Source organism: Miniopterus schreibersii (genome assembly GCF_964146895.1).
Source record: "Miniopterus schreibersii genome assembly, chromosome: 4".
In the NCBI taxonomy this organism is placed as follows: Eukaryota; Metazoa; Chordata; class Mammalia; order Chiroptera; family Miniopteridae; genus Miniopterus; species Miniopterus schreibersii.
Genome location: NC_138105.1, coordinates 84842683 through 84867927, shown reverse-complemented (window position 1 = coordinate 84867927; position 25245 = coordinate 84842683). Strand labels below are relative to the sequence as shown.

Below are 25245 nucleotides of genomic sequence, written 5' to 3'. Positions count from 1 at the left end.
TGAATATAGGGCCCCATTAGTCTTGGCTGTAAACACCGTGGCAGGGGCTGAGCGGCCACGCGGGCCTTCCCGGACACGAAGGAGTTAATAAAAGGTGTTTTATGGACGTGAGGAAACGGTGGGGGAGGTGTGAGCTTCTCTCCACTCCTACCCCCCTACTTTTTTCTTTTTTCCCTCTCGCCACCCGCCTCCAGATCAAACAGGCCGGTGATTTAACTAGGGCAACACCTCGCGGTAATGAGCCGTCCTGGCACACCCCTCCCCCGGCCTCAGTTCCCGGCCCCAGGCCCCAAGGTCCCTCCGGCAGGAGCAGAAAAGAAAAATCGAGGTTTTTTTGTTGTTGTTTTTTTCCTTTCCTTTCCAAGAGCTGGAAAGCGCCTTAGAAATCCTGGTGCGCACGCACGCACGAGGGCACTGAGGCTCAGGGAGCGAGCCGATCGACGTGCCCCGGCGCGGAGGGGGCCCTCCTGGGATTCGAACCCAGGACTCCCACCTAGTTTACAGACCATCGTCTGTCTAAATGCTGAGCGCCGCTCTGGGGGCTATTTTTAACACCCGAAGTATCCTAGGCACGGGAAGAATGCCACCGGCCCGCTGTCCCGCGCACCCGTCCGGCGCAGGGGAGAGGGTGCGAGGGTGCCGCCCGCGCAGCCCGGCCCGTCTGCCCCGCCGGCCCGCTCGGGAAACCGCGGCGGGCGGGGCCTCAGGCTCAGTCCCAGCCACCTCCGCCCCAGGCTCAGGTCCAGGGCCTGGGAGCTGCGGCGGGGCCGTGCCGCGCAGGGGTCCCCTCCGGGATGGCTCCCACCCCCCCAAGTCTCATCCCGGGGGCTCAGACGCCGGGCCGCAGCCCCAGCCCCCATTTCCGGCTGGGCAAGCTGCACCCCCGCGAGGAACCGAGTAGCCCCGGTCCCACACACCGGCCCGCGCTGGGGCTCCGCGCGCTCGAGTCTCTTCTCCGCGGCGGCGCTTTCGGGCCTCTCCCCCTCGTTTGCTCCCCCAGGGAGACGGCTTTAGAGCCGGGCGTACTTTTGGACCCTCTCCCACGGTTCAGTGCTGCTCGTCGGAAACCTGCTCCACCCGGCTGTGGCAGGAGCAGTGTCGTTACTATTATTTTTAACGGCATCACCTTAAAAAATAAAAATCTAGGGGGGGGTGGGGGGGATGGAATGGTCACGAACTTAAAAGTACATTCCGGGAATTTCTCGTAAGGAAATACTCATTGGCGCTACAAACCTTTAACTACAGGACTAGTCTAAGGAGGGAAAAATAGGAAAGGACCCAGATGTGCTATAATTACAGAATTATAACTGGTCAGAGAAATCCATCAATACCGTGGGCTACCACTCAGGCACCGGGGGGAAAAAGCGAGAGCTGACATGGAGATTGTTCATGATATATTAAGTGGAGGGGGAAAAACCCCTCCCAGGTTACGGAAGACTGTCCGTCCTGACCTCCTTTATGTGAAAATAAGTGGATGCATGAATAAATATTCATGGGGGGAAAGTGGGAGAACATCCATGAAGACATCTACACCTCTACCTCTGAGTTCAGGGAATAAGGGTCATTTCGACTTTTCCTCCTGCTTAGCTCTTTTTTTCTACGAATAAGAATTAGTTTTACAATAAAAAAAGCAAGCTGCAATTTCCTTCTAATTTCTCCTATGCCCAGTGTAGTCTCAGTGCACTGGTGAGCCAATACACGTTAATTGAGCACCCACTTAATTTACACCCACAGTGCCTCGCTGTGGGTATAATTAGAATGATCAAGAAAGGGTCCGTATCCTCGCCACCACCAGTTAACAGACAATAGTAAATGTCTAGAAGAGTTGATTTTTCCTCCTACGCACTACATACAGTCTTTTCCCTCACATTTAGAAATAATAACAACAGCTAAAATTTGTGAGGGAAATTATGTAAGCCCTAGGCATGCATTATTTCACTTAAGCCTAATGAGGACTGTGTGAGGTTAACACTGAGGCAGCTGAGGCTCAGAGAGGTGAAGGACTTTGTTCAAGGTCACATAGAGGGTAAAGGCTGATAGAGCTTGGGTCAAAGGGTGGGTATTGCTGTCTTCAGAGACCTGGCTTTTCCCCACATTTCAGAGCACCTCCAGGATATATGTGTGTGTGTGTACGTGTGTGCAAATACAGTCTCTTAGTCTGATCTTCCTTGGTAAAGTAAGGTAGAGAAAGAAACAAGGGGTTTTGTGAAGGGACCTGGGATTGTAACTCTAGCCTTCATCTGGAACCCTCTTCCTCTGTCCCCACTCAGAGTGGATCCATCTATACAGTGAGGACAGGGGTGAGCTCTTTGACCTCTAGGTTCTTTCTTGGCTGTAACACTGACTCTAGGAATCAACTTTCTGCTGGTGGACAAAACTCAGCATGTTATTCTTTGCAACAGCCTCTGTCTGATGTTTGTGTAGTGCATTCACCTTTCCTTGGTATAGTACTTTCACTTCTCTCAGCACATTTTCCTCCCCAGAAACTAGAAGGAAGCAAGGCAGGGATTATGGCTCTTCATGGACAGAAGGAGAAAGGAAAACCCAGAGAGGTGAAGTGACCAGCTCAGGGTCACACAGCCAGCCAAGGGATTAGAAGGCAGCCTGGAGACTTCAGACACAGGGCTCTCTTGAAAAAGGCTATGGATCCTTTCTCTTCATGCAACCAGCAGTTAAGCTTATGGTTTTGCTAAATCCTCATAAAAGAAATGAAACTAAGAAATCAGCCAGTCTCATTTTTAAATGAAAAGTGACTGGGAAGAAAAAATATGCACGCTCTGAAGTGTTTGAAACCAGTCTCCTGATTTAAACCGAATTTGTTTGAAAAATTTTTTTTTTTTTTTAGCTGAGAGAGTTTTACAGCTGAGCTCTCCCAAACCCATAAAAAACAAGGTTTATATGGGAAATAGTGAAAGACTCTTAACTATAATACACAGCGTCTAATGTAAGCAGACATAGACACTATATAAAGCTCCTACAAATGTTATTAAAACAAACAGAAATACACATTTATCCCCACAGAATGGACAACGGAAGGCATCAGACTTACGAGTTCCAGAAGTCTTATGTTCACTGAAATGTTCAAAGCACCCCATAACACTGGGACTACAAAGATCCAAACATTTGCCTCATTTTACAGAAGGGGAAACTGAGGCCCCAAAGAGGAGGGCCTTCCTTGCGCAAGGTCACATGGGGAAGTGTATTCTTCTTTTCCCTTTGTCTACCTAACACCTACTTCTAGGGCAAGAGACAGAACAATCCAGTGGCCAAGAGACCCTGCACAAGTTACTGAGCCTCATTTTTCTCATCTACAAAATGGAAGCGATAACTTGGTGAGGTACTAAGGATCTGTTTGTTTGTTTGCTTGTTTTGGAAAAGCAGAACATTTTTGACATGGCATGGAAGGTTGCAGTGACTTGCTCAAGGGCACAGAGCCAGTGAGTAGATTCCTGGTTCAAAGCCCTTACGTTCCAAATTATTAAGGTAAACTGAGAGGCGGGCAGTAGCAGTTGAATTTCTGAAACCCTGTAAGGCAGCACTACATAGCAGAAATTTAATGTAAGCCACAAATATGAGGTATGTATGTAATTACAAATTTTTTAGTAGCCACATTAAAAAAGTAAAGAGAAACAGATGAAATTAAATCTAATAATATATTTTATGATATTCTTTATATTATTTATTTAACGTGTCTAAAATATAACTTCAATATGTAGTTGATATAAAATTATTGAGATATTTTACTTTTTTTTTTTTACTAAGCCTTCAGAATCAGAGGTGTGTTTTATACTTAAAGCTCATCTCAGTTTGGACCACAGTGCAAGCATTCAGTAGCCGCATGTGGCTAATGGCTGCCATATTGGACAACGCAGGTCTTAAGGCTCATGTAGCAGGAATATTAAACACATAGCTTTAGTTAATCATATCAATAAATAGCCACCATTTACTAAACGCTGTGTTCAGGCAGCAGTGCTCAATATATATGGGCTCATTGACCCCTCCTAACAACAACAGAGGGTAATTTATTCGTGGTCACATAACAATTAAGTGGCAGGCAGGGGTCTGGCATGTAGACGCAGACTCATCTGTCTCCCAAACCTGCCATTTTAGCTGCTGAGTTCCATGACTCCCAGGAACATCTGGGACTGTAGTTGTGCAGTGAGATGTGGAGGGTCCTTTGGAGGTTCCATCCAGTAGGTGGAGCCCTGGGTTCCAGATCCAAGTCTACCATGAGTCTGGTGACCTGGGGCCAATCATTCTCTTGGGCCTCCAGTTTTCTAATCTCTAAGATGGGCTAACAATACCTTTCCTCAACCCAGAGAACTCTTATTAGGCTAAAATGGGAACATTTTTGAAAGTGTTTTGAAATAGAGAATATAGCAGGAGAGAAGGGAGGTCTAAACTGACACTAGATGAGTTGGTTAGATGAGCTGTGTGGTATTGGGCAAGTTTATTAACCTCTCTGAGCCCCAGAGCCCTTTTTTGTAAAAGGGAAAGCAGAATAGCTTACAGAGATGTGAAGATCCAAAAGCTCTTAGCCTAGCCCAGAACAGACAGTGGTAGACATGAGCTATTATTACTGCTGCTGTTGTAGTTGGGGCTGGGCTGCGGGACCTGATTTGGAAGTAACAGGGAATGGCAGGTAAGGGGAAGGGAACATGGCCTTCCCCAGCCCCAACTCTTGGCTCAGGGTAGTATTCTGGCAGTACAATGGTAGCGTGAGGGAGGTGTTCATGGGGCTGTGAGAACAGTCATTGTGGTGGAAAAAAGCACTAGACCCAGAGGTCGCGAGAAGGGGGTTCAGCCTGCTGTGTGACCTTGGGCATTTCCTTGCCTACACTGGACCTTGGTGTTAACTGTAAAACGAGAAGGTGGGACCAGAGATCTAAGTCTCTTTCTGCTTTGACTGTCTAGATTTTTACAATAGTATTTAGTGTTTAGTGAATAGTATTTAGTGAATAGTATTTAGTGAATAGTATTTACAACATTGCATCTGTGCCTTCCCAGGTGCCTGGGGCTACCACTGACTGAGAAGAGGGCGCCACCTGGTGGCCACACTCCCTCCTCTGTGTTCCGTGTAGAGAAACCTGGGAGGATTCCAGACTCCCCTCCACAGTGACTCTAGAGCCGCAGGGCACACTTTTTCTAACTGCCTTTGGCAGTTCTGGGAAACAAAGAGAGTACCCAGAAAGCTCACAGAGCCAAGAGTCCTGGGTAGGAGGCTAAGTCCTGAGGGACACTGGGGTTTTACGATCCAAGATCTCTGAGGCTTTCTTCTTCCCCTAAAAGCACCGTTGGGCAGGGGTCTGTGTTTCCCTATTACACGTCTAAAATGCATCATACATTTTCTTCTGTTTCTTTAGATGGGAGCCACTGAAGAAAAGATATCATCTTCTGGTAACTAAAAACCGTTTTGCCACTATTGCACTGGGCTAACGGCATGCAGGGGCCTGTTGCCCTTGCACCAAACACCTCAGACTGCAGGCATCCTGAGTTCTAACAGCTTTTACTACCTTGCCATCTCCCTCATACTGTCATTATTCTCTTCTCTCTGTGGCAGAGGTTGCATGGTACACGGAGGAGTCAGATTGGCACGGGTTCCAATTCTGGCTCCCCATACGACCCTGAGTAAACCATCTAACTTCTCTGAACCTCAGCATCCCCGCCTGAAAACTAAAGGTAATTGCTTCTTCGTAGGCTTGTGTGAGGATTATTGCCAGAAACAGTAATAGAACAGAACAAATATTCTAGCAGGGCGCCAAGCACCTAGTAGGTGTTTAACAAACAACAGCCATTATTTCTGCAGGTATGTCACCCTGACCACTTTTTAACATTCAGCTTTGGAAACATTCCTGGAGCGCAACATGAACAGAATGCCATCTGAAAATGGTATGAGGAACCAGAAATAAAACACCCTTACCATTGAAGATGGTGGAGTCTCCTTGGAACTGTGCAATTGGCTCAGCCAAGTTCAAGCTCGTCTAGTTGAGATAAACCCTCTCGGCAGGCTGGGGTCTTGTCCTCCCTCGGCCCTCATTCTCAGGGCTTCGCTAAGCTTCCTCAGATACAGTTCCAGCTTTGGGCTGTTGCTTTCTTACACGGCTGAGTCTCACCCCTGGCCAGCTGACCGCACCCCCTGAAGCCTGGTCCGCTCCTGCACCTTCTAAGCAGGCGCCTCGGAGGGGTGTGGTTGGGGACGGGCGTCCTCCCGGGGCTCGTGCAGAGTCCACGCTTGCTGCTGGCCAGGAGCCCTCAGGACGTCTCCTTAGCCACCTTAGCTTAACTAGGCTCATTGCGCTTGCGAAGCCTCATTGGCTTCTCTAAGACGGCGAGCCCAGCACGCACGCACCACGCACCACGCGCCACGCGCCACGCACGACGCACGCACGACGCACGCACCACGGACCACGCATGCACGCACGCACGCCCTGGGCTCCCAGACGTCCTCGCAGGCCCTTGGATTTTCAGCGGTGGTTGGGGGACAGCTTTCCATCGGTTGTCCAGGTATTAATTCTTCAGAAATTCGCGGCTCCTGGAGGGCCGAGTCCGTTTCCAGGCTCCCTCAGGCAGCCGGCACACAGCAGACACGCGTTTTCTGGACCACATTTCGTTGTCTGGTTTGGTGACTCCCAAGCTCCAGCTCCTCGCTCGGCGCCTGCGGCGCTCTGCTCCGCATGGACTTCCCTCGCCTCCGGCGCTTCCCTAACCTTCCATTTCCTTAGGCCCGCTTAGGAGCCGCTTCTTCCAGGAAGCTCCCTTGATTTTCAGAAAGCCTTTTTCTTCCTACTTTACCCTTACTCTGAATCCTATAGGTACAGATATAATATGGCTGTGTACGGAGCTGGTCAACAGGTGCTTTGATATGCCTACAGTTATCGCCATAGTCACGTTAAATACAGCTGTGTGTATATTAGTATGTATATGTACAATATAGAACTATGCATGTCCACATTGTGTACACTGATATAATTTATATACATATATACATATATAGTATATCTAGTATTTCTGAAATAAAAATGTTATTTTACAATTTTGACATATATACTTATAATAATGTATATCATATATTTATAATATGTAATTTACATATATTATTATAAGTATATAATATAAAAGTATAATCTTTTAAAAACCAGTCCCCTATTATTTGACATGTAGGTTGTTTCCACTTCTTCCGATGAGATATCACCTTATCCAGTTAGTAGGCAGCAGGGCACAGTGGATTCTGGGGTCAGATAGATCCGTGTTTGACCCTTATGCCTGCCACCTTCTGGTGACCTTGGACAAGCCGTTTCACCTTTTAAACTTCTGTTTTCTTGTCTGTAATATAGAGAGAATAATCGAATTCATAGGGTCCTAAGGCATGTGAAGTCCTTAACACTGGACCTATTGCATAGTAAGTGCTCAGTGAAAACACAGCACCCATCTGGGAAACAGAAGAAGAGGATTTGCTTTGGCTTCTCCACTCATCAGTGTGACCTGTGTATCACTGCTTCGTAGTGTGTGACAACACCCATGGAGATGATGGGCGATGGACCTTCACAACAAGTGCTGCCTGAATTTAAGATTGTATTATTGTTTCTCTTACTATTTTCTACCGGGTTTAGGAATATGTAACTTAAACTATGCAAGCAAAGAGTATGTGTTTTGAAGGCACTTAAAAAAATTGCTTTGCTGTTTCATAGATTTGGTGAACAATTTAGTGTAAACAATTTATTTTTTTATTTACTTATTTTTAAAAATATATCTTTATTGATTTCAGAGAGAGGAAAGGAGAGGGAGAGAGAGATAGAAACATCATTGATGAGAGTCATTGATTGGCTGCAGCCCGCAACCCTGGCATGTGCCCTGACCGGGAATTGAACCCCGATCGCCTGGATCCTAGGTTGGCGCTCAACTGCTGAGCCATGTCCGGCCGGGCTAGTGTAAACAGTTTAGACAATACCAAAAAACACAGGACTAGCCATGGTTGGCATGTTGATTTTGACCCTGTATTATCTGCTACCCTTGTGGTGCCCAGGGCAGGACAGGGCAGGCTTTAGCTGTTTCATAAACGTCTGTTGACTTCAACCAGATTGACTGGTTAACAGCGGCATGCTCCCGCTCTGTCCCTCTCGGCCAACCTCTGACAGTTTCATTAACCCCATTAAATCACGCAGGTGCCTTTACACCTCCTGGGCTTGTTAATCTCTGTTCAGCTCTGGTAAGTTAAAACCTGGCTGGGAAGTTGGATGTACCTTGTTAACCTCCATTAAACCCTATTAAATTTCCTAACTATAGTCTTAGTGGCTTCTAGGAGTCCCTCATTAAAGTTCAGTAAATCCAATTGATGGGGGGACAAGGGTGACTGTTGTGGCTGCACTGCTTCAAAGCGTGACATTCCTGAATTCTTTGATGGGGGAGGAGGGTTGACAAGTGTCCCAATCTTGGGAGTGCCTCTAGCTCTCCTTGTTACTTGGTCAAGATCCTTGGCCTCTCTGCATTCACACCTCTGTGAATTGGAGTTAATAACAGTTCCTACTTTATATGATTGTAGTGAGACTGAGCGAATCAATGCGAACTGTAAAACTAGTAACCTGTCTGGCATGCACACTACACTTAACAGCTCTTATTATTTCTGGATATGAAAGACACTTATAAACTAAAAAACTGTTACATGAATGGAAGATTCAATTCAGACATTAAATGTGCCCCCCTGCATGCCAGGCGCTGTACTAGACACTGTGGATTACTTTCCCTCTGGTTTTATGCAGACTGAAGATCATCCATGTGAATGATTCATCTTGTGTCCTTGTGGCTGTGCACGTTATTCTGTTTGCTCAGGCGCTGACACTTCTGAGCTGTTTGAGGTTGAACGTAGCTACTTGGGCCTTAGGGGTTTGGGCTCAGTGCTTTCTAAACCTGGAAGTGCGTACAAATTCCCCAGATTTTGTAAAAGTAGTTTTCTGGGCCCCATTTAGGAGATTCTCATTCAGTAGGTCTCATTGGGAACTTTTAACCAGAATCCAGATGAGGTTGAAGCTGCTGGGTTGGGAAACCTCTGGACCTGATTAGTGCTTAATTTCTTGGGCTTGAGTCTTACCTGGGGAAATTAAATTTGTATTCCTGGAATTCAGCCTCTGAACTTTCCATTCTGAGAATCTAAGATGGGGCCCAGGAAGTGGCATTGTAACAGAATCTCCTATAACAGGAGATTCTGATGGGGGTGGGGCTGGCAAGTGCCACACTTTCAAAAACACTGAACATCAGATGCTCTGATACTCAATATTCTAAAGGTCTATTTTGAAAAAAAGGGGGTCTGGCTCCTGATGAAACTTCTGTTCTAATGGTACATTAAGATGTGGGTTGATCCTTCCATGACAGCTGATGTCTTTGTATCCTCAAAGGAGGCTGGCTTCCGCAAGGGTCAGCCTGTTTGGGGAAGCTTGGGGACAAAGCACCTCTCGGAGGCTCAGTGTGTGATGGGTTAGGGGACAGGGGCAGCCCTTGGTGGTTAGACATGAAAGAAATGGGAGGGCAGCAGACAGGAGGGAAGCAATGACTTACATTTTAGTGCAAATGAAGAGGAGCATGCTATGAAAATTGAACTTCCTTTGCTTTCTGAAGGAAATCAACTTAGGGATCCTCTAAGTGGTGGCAGCCTTCAGCAACAACCCATCATCAATCCCAATGAGAGCCAAAACTCCCCATCCCCTTGCCCCCAAATGCTTCCCGAAGTCACCCTCCACCCCACTGACGGGAGTAGAATGGGAGGGTGATAAGGGGGGTAAACACCTGGTAAATTTTGGTGCTGTTTACAGTTTTAGAGCTAGGATGTATTCTAGCTAATACGATAAAAAGACATTGTATTTCTGTCCTTTCATTCTGCTGAGGTCAGAAGTGTGCTGAAGTGGCACTAGTGACAGATTTGAAGTGAAAAACCCAAGTCTGGGGCTTGGCTGGGCCAGGAGCTTCTTCCTATAGGGCCCCAGGGACCTCCACCGGTAAAGCTCAGTCCCCATCATGCCTGGGGACTGTTAAAAGGCCGATTCTGATTCAGTAGATGGCCTGGCAGGTGAGAGTGGCAGAGATTTCTAATAAGCACTCAGGTGAGGTGCCAACTGTTAAAAATAAATTTTGGGGGCTTTCAAACATTGGGATATTTACATAAAGGTCTGTATTTCCAGCTCTTGTCAAACTGCAAGAACTGCCACATAGAACTGGCCATTCCCACATGACAACAACAGGCTGGAGCTGAGTAGTGGCTGCCCTGAGAAGGGACCTGAGTTTTCCAGTTTGCAATTCTTTATCTGGTTTACTTAGGACACTCATTTTACGGATGGATAACTGAAGACCCAGAGAGGGAAGCTATTTGCCAGGGTGCCTGGTATGCTATGCAGCATCCAGGCTTCAGATTGAGGCGCTGGACCGCAGTCTCTTTCCATGTGTGTGTGGGAGAGCAGGTCTAGCCCCCAGGGCCCAAACTTCTGTTCTGATCGACACTCCCTCGGTGAGCACTGGGACTGAACCGGGGAGTGAAGGAGCTAGTACTTGGAGCCGGGAGGAAAGACTGCTGTCATTAATCACTGTACTACGCAGCCAGGGCCCCAATGAAAAAGTAAAAGCACCAAATTCCACGTGGACATTCAAAGAGAACAACAGAGTATGTCTCTCGTTACTCATTCAGACCGTTTATTAAGAGCGAAAGTCGGGCTGTCCCATCTGTGTGATATTGCAACATGAAAAGTCTCATACATTACTAAGGAGACCCCACAGAATTGAGAGCCTTTCAACAGTACAGAGCCATAGATTACAAAATTAAAATACAAATGATCTCCCACGTTTGGCAGGAAACGTACAATATGAGGAGGCCTGAAATGGAAGGGCACTTGCTTTTCAATAAGGCAGTTACAAAATGGAAAGAAAACCCACACCCCCAACACTCTGATGGGCATAACGGATAATAGAAATGTAAAACAGGGATCCTGTACAGCGCTGTCATTGGCAAAGACGTGTTCATTAAATGAAAGCAACCGAAGGTTTGTGTTTTAAGATGCAAGCTGGATGAAATAACTGATTGTAGACATTTCTACCTTAAGAAAAGGCCCCACCTTGCCCCAGCCGACCTGAAAACATCAGATCACCTTTACCTTTCCTAACTATGAACCTGGAAACAGTTGGTAATTAAATGAAAGGAATTAAAAGGCACCCCTAAAGCACCATGCTTCCCAGGGCATGTTCTTGAGCTCACTGTCCTTCAGTTCAACCGGTTAGCTCAGTATCAGGCTGCCAGTCACAAGGCCACAGTGCTGTCTGTCCAGTTGGGGCCAACTGAATCACACAAGCTCCAAGAATGACTGAAAGGCAGAAGTCTGACCAACAGATCACAGAGCAAGACCACTTCATGAGAATTTAGATTCTAGGGCAACACTAGATCTCCCACCAGGACTTTTGAACCCTGGTCTTAAATTATAGGCCAGTTCTGTTTGTCCTTCCCATTCATTTTGCAAAACTCAACTGACTGCTTTCCGAATCATTCACTCAACCCTGAGTTCTGCAGCTTGGTCTTGGGAACCTCTACTCAGTGGCAACGTCTCAAGAATCTGAGGGAGGTCACTTTAGGCCAGGTTAGAGTCATGCTACAGGACGAGAGGTTAGTCCAGAGAATGCCATGCAACTTAGGCAAGTTTTTTTGGGTTTCCCCATCTCTAAAAATGAATTAGACAATAGCAACCTTATAGGACTTTCTAGCTTGAAAATATGGCACTTCTCTGATACTGAGGAATATGGTTCCCCCACTCCCCCAAGTCCCTAAGCTCTCTTTTCTTGGTAAAAACAGTGTGAGAAATGCTTGCAGGAATCTTAAGGTACAAGCCCTCGGCAGCCATGGAAACTTTCAACTCCACACAGAGCAACATTTTAAGATTTTCTAGCCAAGGTTCTTCCTAAGTGATGTGAACATCAGTTTTTGTGGGACAAACACAGAACTAAGGCCTCCTCTGTCTTGGTTGTTTTTCATAAGGCCAATAGTATAACCACCTCTGCTAACACCCTAACACCCTCGATCAGCTTCAGCAAGAACAAGTGAGCACAACCAGGCGGATGGGGTTTCCTCCACATTCTCCAACAAGGAAAATGCACCAGTACTCAGGGGGTGGAGAGTCAGGACGCTGGTGTCTCGCTGCTAGCTGCTCCTTTTCAAAAGACACTTGCTATGCCCTGGGACAGTGCCAGCAATTAAGTCCTTGGCCAAGATGAGCAACTTCTTCCATGTGGCCCCCACTGAGCAGACACATAAATGGAAGTCACAGAAAACAGAGAAAACCAGAGGTTTACAAAGATAGAACCAGATACCCCCAGGAGGTAGTGAGTTCTCTGTCCTCAGAGGTGTTTAAGCCCAGGCTGCTCAAATCCTTGGTGGGACAGTTGTAGGCAGAATGTCAGCACCTATGGGGAGACTGGATGGGATGACTGAAAGCCACTTTCCCAACTTTTAGATCTTGTCACTGTAATGACAGAGCCTTCAGACGGTTTCCATACAGCAGCTAGTCTGGGTTGGGACTGCCTATTTCAATAAGCTAGAGTAAGCTGCTTTTCCTACCTCCTCCCTTCCACCAGGCAGTTGTCCTGTAGGATATTAACAAAAAAGTTCCCACAAAAAAACAGCTGAAATGCCAAGGTTAGATGCAACATTCCAACTGCAAATAATTATGAATATGTCTCTGGAAGGCTAGCAGTGAATATTCAGCATGACAGGAACATCTAGCAACTTGGCGGCTGTAACACATAAGTGAAATTCTTCATTTTACAACACCAGCCTTGAGTCCTTCGTTTTAATCTTTCATGGGATTTAGTTGTGATCATTTTCAGGTGCTGTTGCCAACCTAAGAGTTTGTTCGTTGAAATAAGAAGTTTGTCCATTTGTTTTTTAAAAACCTTAAAATGAAGCAACATGAATAGCAGGATATTGGCATTTCCACGTGACAACCTTCAGGGCATCTGAAGAACCACACCAGGCCGGAACTGAGGCAGAATTTAAGAAAACAATACCAGTTCTGTTTCCAATTCCAGTTTTGCCCAGGAGCACCAAGAGAAGAGAAGGCAATGTTGCAATGTTACAGGTGGAGAGAAGCGCAAAAGTCCTTGACAGGTGGCATAAAAATGCAGGCAGCCAAGATGAACACCGCTTTCCCAGATCCCGATGCTCCCTGAAGCTGCTTTGCAGGGCCCGGCCATTTCCACAGGCAGAGCCTCCTGCCCATGATTAAGCCACGAAAACTGCAGAAGAGACTAAGGCAAGTGGTTTAGTGGTCTGATGACAGAACGGACTTCTGCACACAGGACAAAAGTAGATTCGGACAGCTTTGTCTTTTCTCTCACCCGACATGTCTACAAAGGTGGAAAAAATACCCACAATCTCCCCTTTCCAAAAGCAGCTCTCTTTAGAGGAAAAACGGCATGTGATGAAGTGCACACAGCATCTAGCTGAAGGGGGAAAGTTTCCCCAGGCTTCACTTTGGAACAAAAGCATTCTTATAGACACACTGGAACAGATGGATCCTAACCCACGTTCTCACAGAAATGTACCACTGTCTCTCTCAACTGGGAAAACAGATTCACTGTTAGAAAAAGTGACATGACCTACACATCCATCATTGGTTTAAACATCAAAAGATACACCTTCTTTCTCAATAAGATAGGGACATTTCCAGAGAGCAGGTTTCCAATGCCCTAACCTACAGGCCCAGCTGCACCCAAACTCCAGTCTGATGAGAAAAAATGCCCCCTGCAAAGGGAGCTTGGTGTTGGACACCACCAAAGCCTAATTCAGCTTCTCAGGAATAAAACCTACATAAGCCACACACTTTTGAGCCTTCTTAATCCTCCAGTTATAAGTAGTGAGACAATGTCTAAATACATACTGGATCTGAATGACTAACACACTCAGAGCACCCTGATGTGCCACCCACAGCCCGGTGTATTAAAATAAGACCCCTCGTAGTCTAGAGTATGTTCTATGTACATTCATTTACACATATTTGAAAAGGCTGCAATCTGCTAGACATGCATTTTGAACACTGGTGAAAGCTTTGCTGCAATGGAACACACTGTTTTAGTGAATGGTGGCCCTGTCCCCAGTCCACAGAAAGTGTGGCACTCTGCTTCACAGACCCGAACCCACTGCCCTGCTCGGTGGGGATTTTCATCCTGACTTCTCTGTGGTGGCACTCAGATCAAGCCATCTGTGAGACATTAACACTCTCTGCCAGGCCAGGCTGTCCACTGCTCCTTTAGCATTTAAGGCTTCAGAAAGAACTCAAATTTAAAACCGAGTAAGAAAGTGATACCTTTGACCACAGTGCATGTCGAGATGGTCAGAAACTAGCGTCCACATCATTTTTCTCTTTCCCATTCCCTGTCCACACCTTATGCCCCCAGCACACTGATTAGAAAATTTTGGAAAAGCAGACTTTTGGATATAAAGCTTTGTTTTCAAAGGATACTTTGGCTGTGACATAATTAGATAGAGCAAGCTGAGTTTTTGAACGTAAAAAAAATAATCACGTAATTATTCATACTTAAAAAAATCATTTTAGCAATCTTTCTTCCTAAAAGAGAGGCAAATTGCTTGTAAAAATGAGCATCAGATGGCACCGACCTTTGTTGCTCAAACCCGTGATTTGTTGCTGACCCCCAAGCCCAGGGTGTCAAGGCCAGGCAGATTTTCTATCTCAGCGCTGGACTTCTGAGCAGGAATCCCATGGTCCTTGGCAGCTTTCTTGGTGGTTGTGAACTATGGATTAGTACTTCTGAAAATATGAGTCCCAAACCACTAAGTATCTCCGTTTGCCAAAGCATTTATGGCCCAGGAGAATGGCTGAAGTCATAATACATAACTTCACCCCAAAGAGTGGCACGTAGAGGGGTGTGCAAAGGGCCACATCTCCTGCGAGGGTCTCTGCATCCGTGCTTCTGGAACCTCCACAAGACAGCGTGGCACATGCGACCGTCCTGAAGTACTCGTTTGATCTGAAACCTCTTGTTGGCTCATCAGGATTTCCTCCACAGTCTAGAAGTTAAGTGGTAAACCACAGAAATGGCAGAGATCTCATTAACTGGAGGCGTGAAGCAGATGTTACAAGGCTGGCAATTCTAGTGACAGCTCAATTAGCCAACAAATACTGATTGAGTGCCTATGTGTATAAGGTGCAGGACCAGTGAGGGGGACCAGGGTCAAACTGATTCGCTGATAAGCAACAAAGCCTGCAGCATGGTGGGGCATCCACATCCCCAGCACACTTGGATCTGCTCATGCACCTCCACCATCACCTGCTGCTATTACAGGGCTACATCTCACATGTGGCAGCGTGGGATTACGAGGCGACAACCAAAATATTTGTTATTCCTCATTTCCAGTAGCACTGACTTAATGCTTTTTTGAATGCTGCAATACATAGCTTTTCTTAATTCTTTTTATGATCTTGTTTTTTCAGCCCAGTAGTTGCCTTAAAAGAAAGTCTTTTTATACACATGCTGAATCAGAAGAATATAATCCTCCTGACCAAAAACATTTACAGTATTTATCATTCAAACATTTTTATTTATAATAAAACTTAAAAGTCTTTATGGGCTTAAATGTAGCAGGTATCACCTGTGCATTAAGCATTATACTTCATTCCTGGCAGATGGGCTTCATCCTCACTCAAGCTGCTTGCTGCCCTCTGATTTCTGGTCCAGTCTGCTCTTGTTACTCTTCACCATGTAGATAAAGTAGGCAAGGGTCTCCTTTTCATTCACAGGTATGTTCCTGAAGTGTCGACTGACAGTCTACACGGGGGCAAAAAAGAAAACACACACACACAAAACATGCATAAATCAGGGCCACGGATTCTAAATTTTGCAAAAGAGGAACCAGAAAGGTGCTGCCAGAGCTAAAGAGGGGTTACGATCACTACAGAACTCCCTGCAGAGCTGCAGAACTCAGACTGCCTCTCTTTCCCTGGGGTTTAGGTGACTGGGTTTTCCAGGCTCCCAAAAGCAGGACTTTAACCCTCAACATTCCCAAGTTGTAATTCTATTTTAGTGGCAGCCAACTGCCCATGATGGCAGGATCTCAAGGTCATCCCCATGGAGGAAGAGACTGGGACTGCTCTGGTTGGCCAGCTGCTACCATAACCTCTCAGGCCCTGGAACTTGGTAGAAAATTATATTTTTAAAAATTATGTCAAATTGAATAGATCTGTGTGATCTAAGAATTCATCTTGAAAGATACACCAAATTTGAAGAAAAATCCACCATTTACTCTGTATTCCTGAAACTTTGCTGTATTTTATAAGTCCTAAGAACACATGTTTCCCCTTGTCCCACCTCATCCTATCCCTTCCACCAGGGGTGAATACTAGCAAATGGGTAATGCAATCTTAAAGTAGGAAAGGCTTGTGTGCTCCTATGTTTCATTTGGATGCTGGTAATGGAGAGGTTTAAGAAAAAATGATGGGTCAGTAAGATACCGCTAAAGGAAAGACAAAAACCAATGGGCCATGAGCCTTTAAGGAATCTCTGAATAGACCAAGAGGCTAGGACAGAAAGAAGAGTCAGAGAAAGAACTACAGAGTGGTTATCTCTGGATGGTAGGATTGTATTTTTCTTTTCTCCATTTTCCAAATTTTCTACAATAGGCAGAAAAGAGGATAAGAGGGTACCCACACTAGTGCCAACAGGACAGAAGTATCAAGCCAGGCTATCAGTATATTAAAATAATGGCCAATGGAACATTTCACACCCTCTAAACTATGTTAAGAACTCAAGGCAGGAGAAAATTTTCTTGGCTCCATTCATTGTAATATTTCCATTACTAACATCAGAGTAGAAGAAATCAAGGGGAAAAAACCAGAGGAAAAAAATAGCTCCGACAGAACATGAGTAAAGATTCTGGGATGATTAATCTGAACATGAGTGAAGGCTCTGGGATGATTAATCTGACACACCTGATATGCAGGAAGCAACATATTTATAAAGAATCTTGTAAAACAAGTTTCAAACAAACACTCAGGACTTAGAATCAGGAGTCCGGAGGTTCCAGGCTCAATTCTGGAATCACACCGATTTGCTGTGTGAGTTTAAGGAAGTCTTTACCTCTCCTTATGCCACGGTTTCTTTTATGAAAATCAGAGCCTTTCCAGGTCTAGAGCTGTGGGATTCTAAATTGTGCAAAAGAAGGAATAAAAAGTGGCTTCCAGAGCTATGGAGGGGATTATGATCAACAGGCACACAGAGCAGTAGGGAGAATCAAGGTCACCATCGGAAGCACAATTCTGGCTCTCTCTTTTTAGAGTGCAATTTTGTCCACCTACTTCTGCTAACTGGGCCTTATTGAAGCCTGGTCTGGTCTGTAATTTGTAGTGTCGTTTATAACGTCGTAGAGTGTTCACCTGGAGCTGAAACAGATCAACCTGGAAAGAAGAGAAACACATTATTCATCACTTGATCAGCCACGACTTACCGAGAGCCCACTATGTGCCTAGCACTACACTAGGTAGGGGTGTGGGTGGAGAGGACCACAAAAGAGTCTTAGGAATGGTCCACTGAGGACTAATAACTAGCTGGGAGGGCAAAAATAACAGTGGATAAAGAGTTCTGGCTGGGACAGGGTGGTCTCAGAAGGCTGGTGGAGGCAAGTGAAGCTAAGCTAAGGAGAGGCAGGGTTTAGAAAGGCAGTGAGTAACAGAGAAAGAGTAGGAACTGAGGGAGAAGATCATGAGCACAGAAAGCCAGGAGATGAATGGATGCGCCAGGGGGTCATAGGCAATCCTGATGGGGTTAAACAGTGAGCCTGGGTGGTAGCATGCCAGGTGATGTTCCAGGAAGATGGATCTAGTGGTGGTTTGATGGGTGGAGGCAGATAGAGGGAGATGCTGTAGCAACGATCCAGAAGTGAGATGATAAGCGGAGCTTTGGAGGGGTGGTGATGCTAGACGGGGACACCAGGCATGGAGAGCAAAGACAAAACCAGACAGACATCCTGAAGGAAGGAAGGTCAGAGCTTGGCAGCAGACTGGATAGAGAAGCATGAAGAACTGTGGAAAGTACTATTCTCAAATAGTTCGTTCCTAGGTTCAGCCTTCAGGTATTAGAATCCTTAACCCTCCAGAGAAAGCTCCAAAGCTACTGTGGTGAGTGTACACATCAGCCGGTTAGGGTCAGGGTCTTTGCAGATGACTGGATAACAGAGGGGAAAGGACCCCCCTTTCTTCTAACACAGGAAGAGAGGAAAGCTGCACAGTCATGAAACATTGAAGGCCCAGAAAGTTGGGCTGCCTTTACCTGCCTCTAAAAGAGATGTTCTTGCTTCAGGCAGGTGGAGAGCACTTAAAAACAAAATGAATGATCAATATGAGGGACCAAAGTCCTTCATTCTTTTCAAAACATTCCTCAAACCTTTTTTTTAAATTTTATTTTGTGAAAAGCATTTAAAAATTGAATACATCCATTTCTTTATAAAATATAATAATGCTAGAGGCAATTGAAAGATACATTAAACCAATGCTAAAAAAGGGGACACAGGGAGGGGTGGAGGGAAAGGACTACTTTCAAAGGTTTCCTCATCTCCAGACAAAAGCCCGCCTACTCGTTCCATTCCTACAGTCATTTTCACTGAGTGCTAAGAGGCAGCTGCCTTGTGAAATATTCATGCATCAAATATTCCATGTACACTATAAACGGTTCTTCTTTGCTGAGTCTTAAGTGAAAACAATTTAAGTAGAAAAAATCCAATATTCCTTCCTGTAGCCTTGTTTAACAGACTCTGGCACCTTGAAGGAAAGGTTTTCTGGCCTGAGAAGCCTAGGTCTCATTGTCTAGTGCAGAGGGTCTCAACATGGGATGATTTTGTCCTCCACCCTGACCCTAAGGACATTTGGCAAGGTCTGGAGACATTTTTGGTCACATGACTCAGGGAGTGGTGTGACTAGCATCCTGTGGACAAAATACAGGGATGCTGCTAAACATCCTACAATTCACAGGACAGCCCCCACAACAGAGAATGACCTGGCCTCAGTGTCAATAGTGCCAGGGTTGAGAACCCCTGGACCAGTACAACTGACTTGGGAATGGATCCTTGGGAACAAGCCTGGACCAGAAATTGGAGAGTGACAGAAAATCAGAGCTAGTATGAACTGACAACTTATACCTTCATTTTGCAGGCTAGAAAACAGAGGGGAAGTGACTTCCCCCAAACCATATAAACTCAGTCTCCAACTTTAAAGACAAAAACAAAGTTTTTGAAAAGCTTGGCACTATGGTTATATTTAATCATTTGCCAGGGTTTTCCTGAAGAAAAGCAGTGCGGCCTATTGAAAAGGGTACTGGACGAGCCTCCAAACTGTATGTGTGACCTCGGGTCCCTGCGCCCACCCGTCTGTAAAACGATGGGGGTCAGACCAGTCGATTTCTAAGTGTTCAGCTCTCAGAGTCAGTGTTACTCTGATTCTGTGATTCACATTTCAAATAAACTACAGCAAAACAAGGGGACTAAAATGACTTCTTAGCACAAAAAGCAGACCAGGCCGGGGGTAAGGATCAGATTAGAACCCCTTCTCCCAGCTTTTTCAGGTGGATGTTTTTGACCATTACCTCAGGAACATCAGTGTCGTGCTCAGGAGAATCTCCACCATCGTCACTTGTCTTCCTCTTCCTTTTATTTCGTACACTTTGGATGAAATTTTTGTGGAAATCGCAGATATACAAGTGCCTTACCTGATGGGAAGCAAATTAAAGTCAGAGATGCCAATTCTGTGGAAACAGCCTCTGCCAGATTAATGGGCTTCTCCCCGTTCCAACGCACTGGAGAGCGAGAAGGAAGGTGCAGGCCGAAAGTTCCAGGCGTTCACTAATGAGCCGCAGAACAAGACACCCACAAAGAGGACACTAGCATCACACTGGGAGTGTATCGTAAACCAAGTCCCCACTGAAGTCCAGTGGTCCGGACTCAGCAAGGAGAGATCCCACGGCAAAGAGAGTGGGGGGAGGTCCCTTACTTGAAGGGAGGGTTTGCAAGTAGACAGGAAGCATTCCAGATGCAAAGAAGAACCAAGCCTTTTGTCAGGTGAAGACGAAAGAAGGTGTGTGAAAGAGCCCCAGGGTAGACAGCATTAGGTGGGGGGACTGCCCATGTAGGAGCATAAGGAGAAATTTGAGATTTGAGGGGGAGGGTGGTGGTGCACATCAGAACAGTTTTGACTTTCCCTCAAAGACAGAGTCCCCCAAGGTTTTTGAAGGTTGAGTGACATGACATTTTCACACGTGTAGGAGTTACGAATTTAGAGAAGCAGGAGAGGGACCGTGGTAATGGTATATGGCACACACTATTTTTCCATTGATAACAGGTACCGTAGTAGGATGGTAACTCTCTGAAATACCTTATTTCTGAACATAGATTTCTAATTACTGCATTACTCACATCTGCTCCACAAAGAGAAGTGGAGAGAGATGCAGAAATTCTCACAAGGCAGAACCACACAGAAGCAGCTGCGTACTTCTGCTGATTTTCTAATACAGGTTGGAGGCAGAATAGTTAAGTGAAGATGGCAACAGCAGCTGAGATGTGAAGAATATGTTTTTATTTAAGAATGTTGGTACCAGGGTTGACTGGGGAAACTGTTCGAAAACCTAACAGAAACCGAATGCCTGTGTAAATGACTTGGGGCTGTTGACACTGAAACAGATGTTGCACAAATGTTCTCGGGAGGCTTCTGAATTTGAGTTTATTCCTTAAATTCTTAAAGAAAAAAGTAAGCTGATAGGAAACCAGTGTCAATTAATTCAGGCCTTTTCATGGAGAAAAATAACGAGAACTGCTTTTTATTCTGATGAATTATCACTTCCATGTGGCTGGATTAGTGAGTCATGAGTAGTTTTTATACTATGATGGTGTCTTGCAGACAGCAGGTGCTCAATAAATGCTGTGACATCCAAACAAGCATCCCTTGCATCTAAAAGCAGCTTAGGCCAGTAAAAGTCACCATTTACATATGGTTACAAATTGGGACAGCTTTGCAAGATCCAACTCTGTTAAAGGACTTTCAGCCACAGCAATGTGTCACTGTCCCAAAGAATCCCGCATAGTTGATATGCACGACTGGACATGCTGTATCAGGGAAGAGAGCACACTCACAGCATGCTCGACTTCCCTGATAGGAAGCTGGCCTTCACGGCCAGTTCCACATGCAAACCCTGAGAGATTGAACTGCTCCTCACATTTACAGTGAAAAACTTGGTAACCCGAGAACGGGCAGAAGAGGTGATTTCCTAAAGCTGTGACTGGGAGATTTCAAGTCAAGACACTAGAATAATGGGATGCTAGACGGAAGAAAACTTAGCAATCACCAGTGCAAACTTACTGGCCCCAATCTCATTTTCTAGAGGGATAAACTGAAGCCACCCAGAGTAGGGAAATGACCTGGCCAAAGTCACTCAGGCCTTTTGACCCCTGGCACATGTTCCTTTCCTACTCCAACATTTTTTTTATACTATTCTCAATTTCCACTTTTCTCCAGAAAAAAAGCCGAAATATGTCAATTGGAGGACTGTTTAAAGGCATGTTATATCTTAATAAATCAGAGAAAGCTGCCAATGTCTACAAGAAATGAGTTAAACTGCCCAAGTTGGATTTTTGGTACTATTATTTAAAAAGGCTCTTTGCGAGACCTTTTACAAGATAAATAGTCACTATTTCTACTTAACCATTTTCAAGTACATACTGGTTTTCAGAAATTTCAGAGCTTAGTGGCCTTTGCCGGGAGGCGGGGTGGAAGGAGGGTGGTAGCAAGGGCTCTAGTGTTTATTTTTCCTGTTTCATTTTCTACAACAGCTAAACATTATTGTAACACAGCAGTTCCTTACAACTGAATTCCTGCCCAAGCCTGTGAGAATGAAATAGAATCCCCTTTCAGAAATAATGACTCTACACCACCACCTTGAAACGAATTGTGAGTGATTCCACCTGGAAACCTACTCCTTCAGAAGCACTGCCTTTTGGGAACTCCAGTGCCGGGCTTAGACTGCATCTCTTTTAGACAGTGTGTGTGAAACTATCAACATGGTTCAACATAGGTTTTTCCAGAGGGGTCACCAGGGAACTGGAGCCCCAATTGCAGCAGCACCATCATTCAGATGTGACAGCACCCAAGGGTTTAAAAGAACTGGAAATTTCCTTCTTTTAAGGACTGGAAATTATCATAGGCTGCTCAAGTAAAGGCTCCCAACAACCTACACAGAATGTAGGCACTGTTTTCAAGAGGCTGACTTCATTGCTGTCTTAGAATTAAGCATTTCACTTCAACATGTGTCCTAATCTGGACCATCTTAGCATCTGGCCAGTTGTTTGCTCTCATTCATTCATTCATTCATTGATAGAGGTTTGTAATAAGAAAGCCCTTAACCCACCCTCAACCATTTTAAAATAGCACCTTTCCATTCAAGGGTTGTAAATTATAATTAACTTTAAAAAATTGGGGCTGGGAGGGAAGAGAAGGCAGGGCAAATTTTTTATTTATTAAAGACTTAATCAAGGCTTATGCATGGGGCTTGGTAGTAACTATCAGATAATGGGGTTAAGAAATTAACCAGCCTGTTAGGTGCTGTGTGACTTTGGCGCTGTCACTGCCTATCTCTAGGCCTCAGTTTCAACTGTAAAATCAGAAGTGGAAAAATGGGAGTCCTTTCAGTTTAACAAGCACTCTGATTTCCCCCAACAATGGACAATCTTTGTTCCTAAAAGAGAATGGATGTTAGCTGGTCTACCTGGACATTAAATAACCCCTTAACTCATTTCCAATTCCTAATCAAGAGGCTGCAGCAACAGATGTAAAACTAAAACGTTCCTAATTGGTTGACAATAGGCACAGCTTTAGAATTAACTGCAATATATGAAATCACATAGGAAAAGTTTTCCTATAATTAGGCACAAAAACACAGGGCAATTCTATTCAAACTAAAAAAACAAAACAAAATCCTCCTACTGGAGACTTCTAAAGAAGTTATCCCTGAGAAAATTGATTTTCTTCCTTCCAGTCACTGCGACTGCAAGAGCCACCTCCCAAGACCTGGTCTTGGCCTTATTTCTAACCTCATGCTAGAAAATCCCTTTTCCCTACAGCTGCCTGCGAGGCAGTGAGCTCGGTGACCCTTTACAGAAGCTGCAAACAGGGAGGTAACTGTCACCTCTCCTTTTCTGCAGGAATAACAGGACTCTGAGAAGTTGGAGAAGAGCCGGTGCCTTCACCACCACCTCCCCAATACTTGCTCCTTCGTGGGCCAACGCAATGAACCCTTCTCTCCCTGCTCGGATATCCAAACCAATTAAACGAGCTAAAAACTTGTCAATCTTCCCAGGCAGGAAGGGTCCTCGGAGCCCCTCGCCTAACCTCCCGGATCTGGGCAGAATCCTAGTGGGAACAGATCAGCGCTGAAGCGGCCTTTGAAATCCCGAGTCCAACTCCTCCTCTGCAGATAAAGGGCGGCGAGGCCCAGGACCGGGAGGCTCCTGAGTCCCGCCCGTAGTTCGGGGGCAGCGGCCGGGCGCGATCGGGCGCGGGGGCCCAGCCGGGGACCGGGGGACTCACGCTCTTGTCGATGTCCAGCTTGAGTTTCTTCTGCGAGATGCTCTTCTGGACCCTCTTGCTGAAGGAGGCGTTGCCCGCCGGCCGGACGCAGCGCTCGCCGTCCTCGATGAGGCAGCAGCTCTGGCCGTAGCCCGGGGCGGCGGCGGGGGCGGCGGGGGGCCCTTCGCGGCTGTCCTCTTCCGTGCTAAAGCCGTTCATCTCCCCGTCCCGGGCCGGCCTCTGGGGGGTAGGCTCTCCTGTAGGCCACTCCGCGGCCAAGCTCCCCGCGGGGCAGTCGCTGAGGCCCCCGCACCCGAGGGTCCCGGAGTCTGTCTCCAGAGCAGACGCTGCCCTGCCCCGCGCCGGGGAGGCCCGGCTCCGCTCCGCCGCGCTGCGGCTCCTTCGGCCCCCGGCCCCGCGTCTCCGGAAAGCCCCTTCCTCCCCGGCCCCAGGCCCCGGGGTTGGCTCCCGCGGCTCGCAGGGCCCCGCCGGGGGTCACCTGGAGGCTCCTTCTGCCGGGGGCCCAGAACCGTTACCCTTCGGCGGGGGCGTCCGGGAGGGTGTCCCAGGAAAGGGCAGCTCCCCGGGGACTCCGGCCTCGGTTGCCAGAGGGTTTCGAGGGCCCCCGCCGGCTCCCGCCTTCTTTTGGCTGCTGGGCAAACTCGCCGCCGGGCAGCTCCCCCGGGGTGGCGCGGCCTCCCCGTGCGGGGCCCGGCCTCGAACCCGCGGCGCCGGGACCCCGCAGCACGGCCGGCCCGCCCCACCCCTGCAGCCGCTAGGCTGCGACCCGAGTCCCGCGGCAGCCCCTGGGCCGCCCGGCCGCCGCCAGCCCAACGCTCCGCACCACAACAGTTCGCTCCCCCCGCCCTCCCTGGGACAGCGGAAGTCCCGCCTCCACTCGACCATTGGCAGCATTTGATCTCTGGGCGGGGCCGCCGCCGCCGCTGGCCCTTCCCATTGGGTCCCATAGCCGCCAGTCCCCGGCGCCTGGCTACTTCCTGGACTCTGCTGGGATGGGTTCAAAGTAGAGAAAGTGGAAGAGGGAAGAGTTCCCAGGTTGAGGGAAGGCGTCGGTGCCGCCGGCTCTCCTGGCCCCGGCACAGACGGAGACTAGGGGACAGAAGGCCAGACGCCTGGAGCAGAGGATCCCATTCGGGGACGGACAGAAGTACAGATGTGGGCGGGGGCGCAGAGGGACTGACATGGAGGGGGGGCTTTGAGGGGGACCTAGAGGGGATAGAGGCACTGTCACGAGAGGGACCGACTGGGTAAAACCAAAGGACTAGGGCCGGAGGACCCGCAGACCCGTGGGAGGCGGGGGGTGAAACAGGACAGAAAGCCAGCCATGGCGGGAAAGACAGAGGACAAAGTCGGGGATATCTATACATGGGAAGGCGTGCGGAGGAGAGGAGGTGATGGGGTGACGGCGGCACTTGCTAGGCGGCAGGCTGCTTGAGGGGGGCGGAGGCCACGGCCTGTGGGGAGCGGGACTGGCTCGGTCCGCGCGGAAGGATAAGGGGGGAGGGAGAGGGGTCCCCCGGGGCTTGGCGGGCCCCTCCTCTGAGACGAGTCGGAAGCCGGGATCCGGCCTGCAGGCTGGACAAGGCGGACCGCGGGAAGGAGAAGGGGCCGCGAAGCACGCGGAGAAAAGGCGGGGGGGAGG

General features: G+C 47.2%; 2 protein-coding genes across 3 annotated transcripts in view; one reads left to right on the top strand and one right to left on the bottom strand.

Annotated features, from left to right (window-relative positions):
- The window catches only part of HAND1 (heart and neural crest derivatives expressed 1), a 28167-nt gene extending 4580 nt beyond the window's left edge, over positions 1 to 23587 (top strand). The window contains exon 2 of the mRNA XM_081134751.1: positions 23219 to 23587. Within this exon, the coding sequence (XP_080990877.1) occupies positions 23219 to 23224 (6 nt within the window). The 3' untranslated portion in view covers positions 23225 to 23587. The remainder of the gene's footprint in view (positions 1 to 23218) is intronic.
- On the bottom strand, positions 10653 to 24646 carry SAP30L (SAP30 like). 2 transcript variants are annotated; one of them, XM_081134754.1, is made up of 5 exons: positions 23604 to 24646; positions 19615 to 19737; positions 17337 to 17435; positions 15635 to 15810; positions 10653 to 15052 (listed from the first exon to the last, which is right to left on the bottom strand). In XM_081134754.1, exons 1-4 carry the CDS (start codon positions 23799 to 23801, stop codon positions 15682 to 15684), a joined length of 549 nt encoding a protein of 182 aa, XP_080990880.1. In that variant the 5' UTR covers positions 23802 to 24646; the 3' UTR covers positions 10653 to 15052; positions 15635 to 15681. The 2 variants fall into 2 exon arrangements, with proteins under 2 accessions (XP_080990880.1, XP_080990879.1); XM_081134753.1 differs by having other exon boundaries at positions 10653 to 15810.
- Between the last annotated feature and the right edge of the window lie 599 nt (positions 24647 to 25245).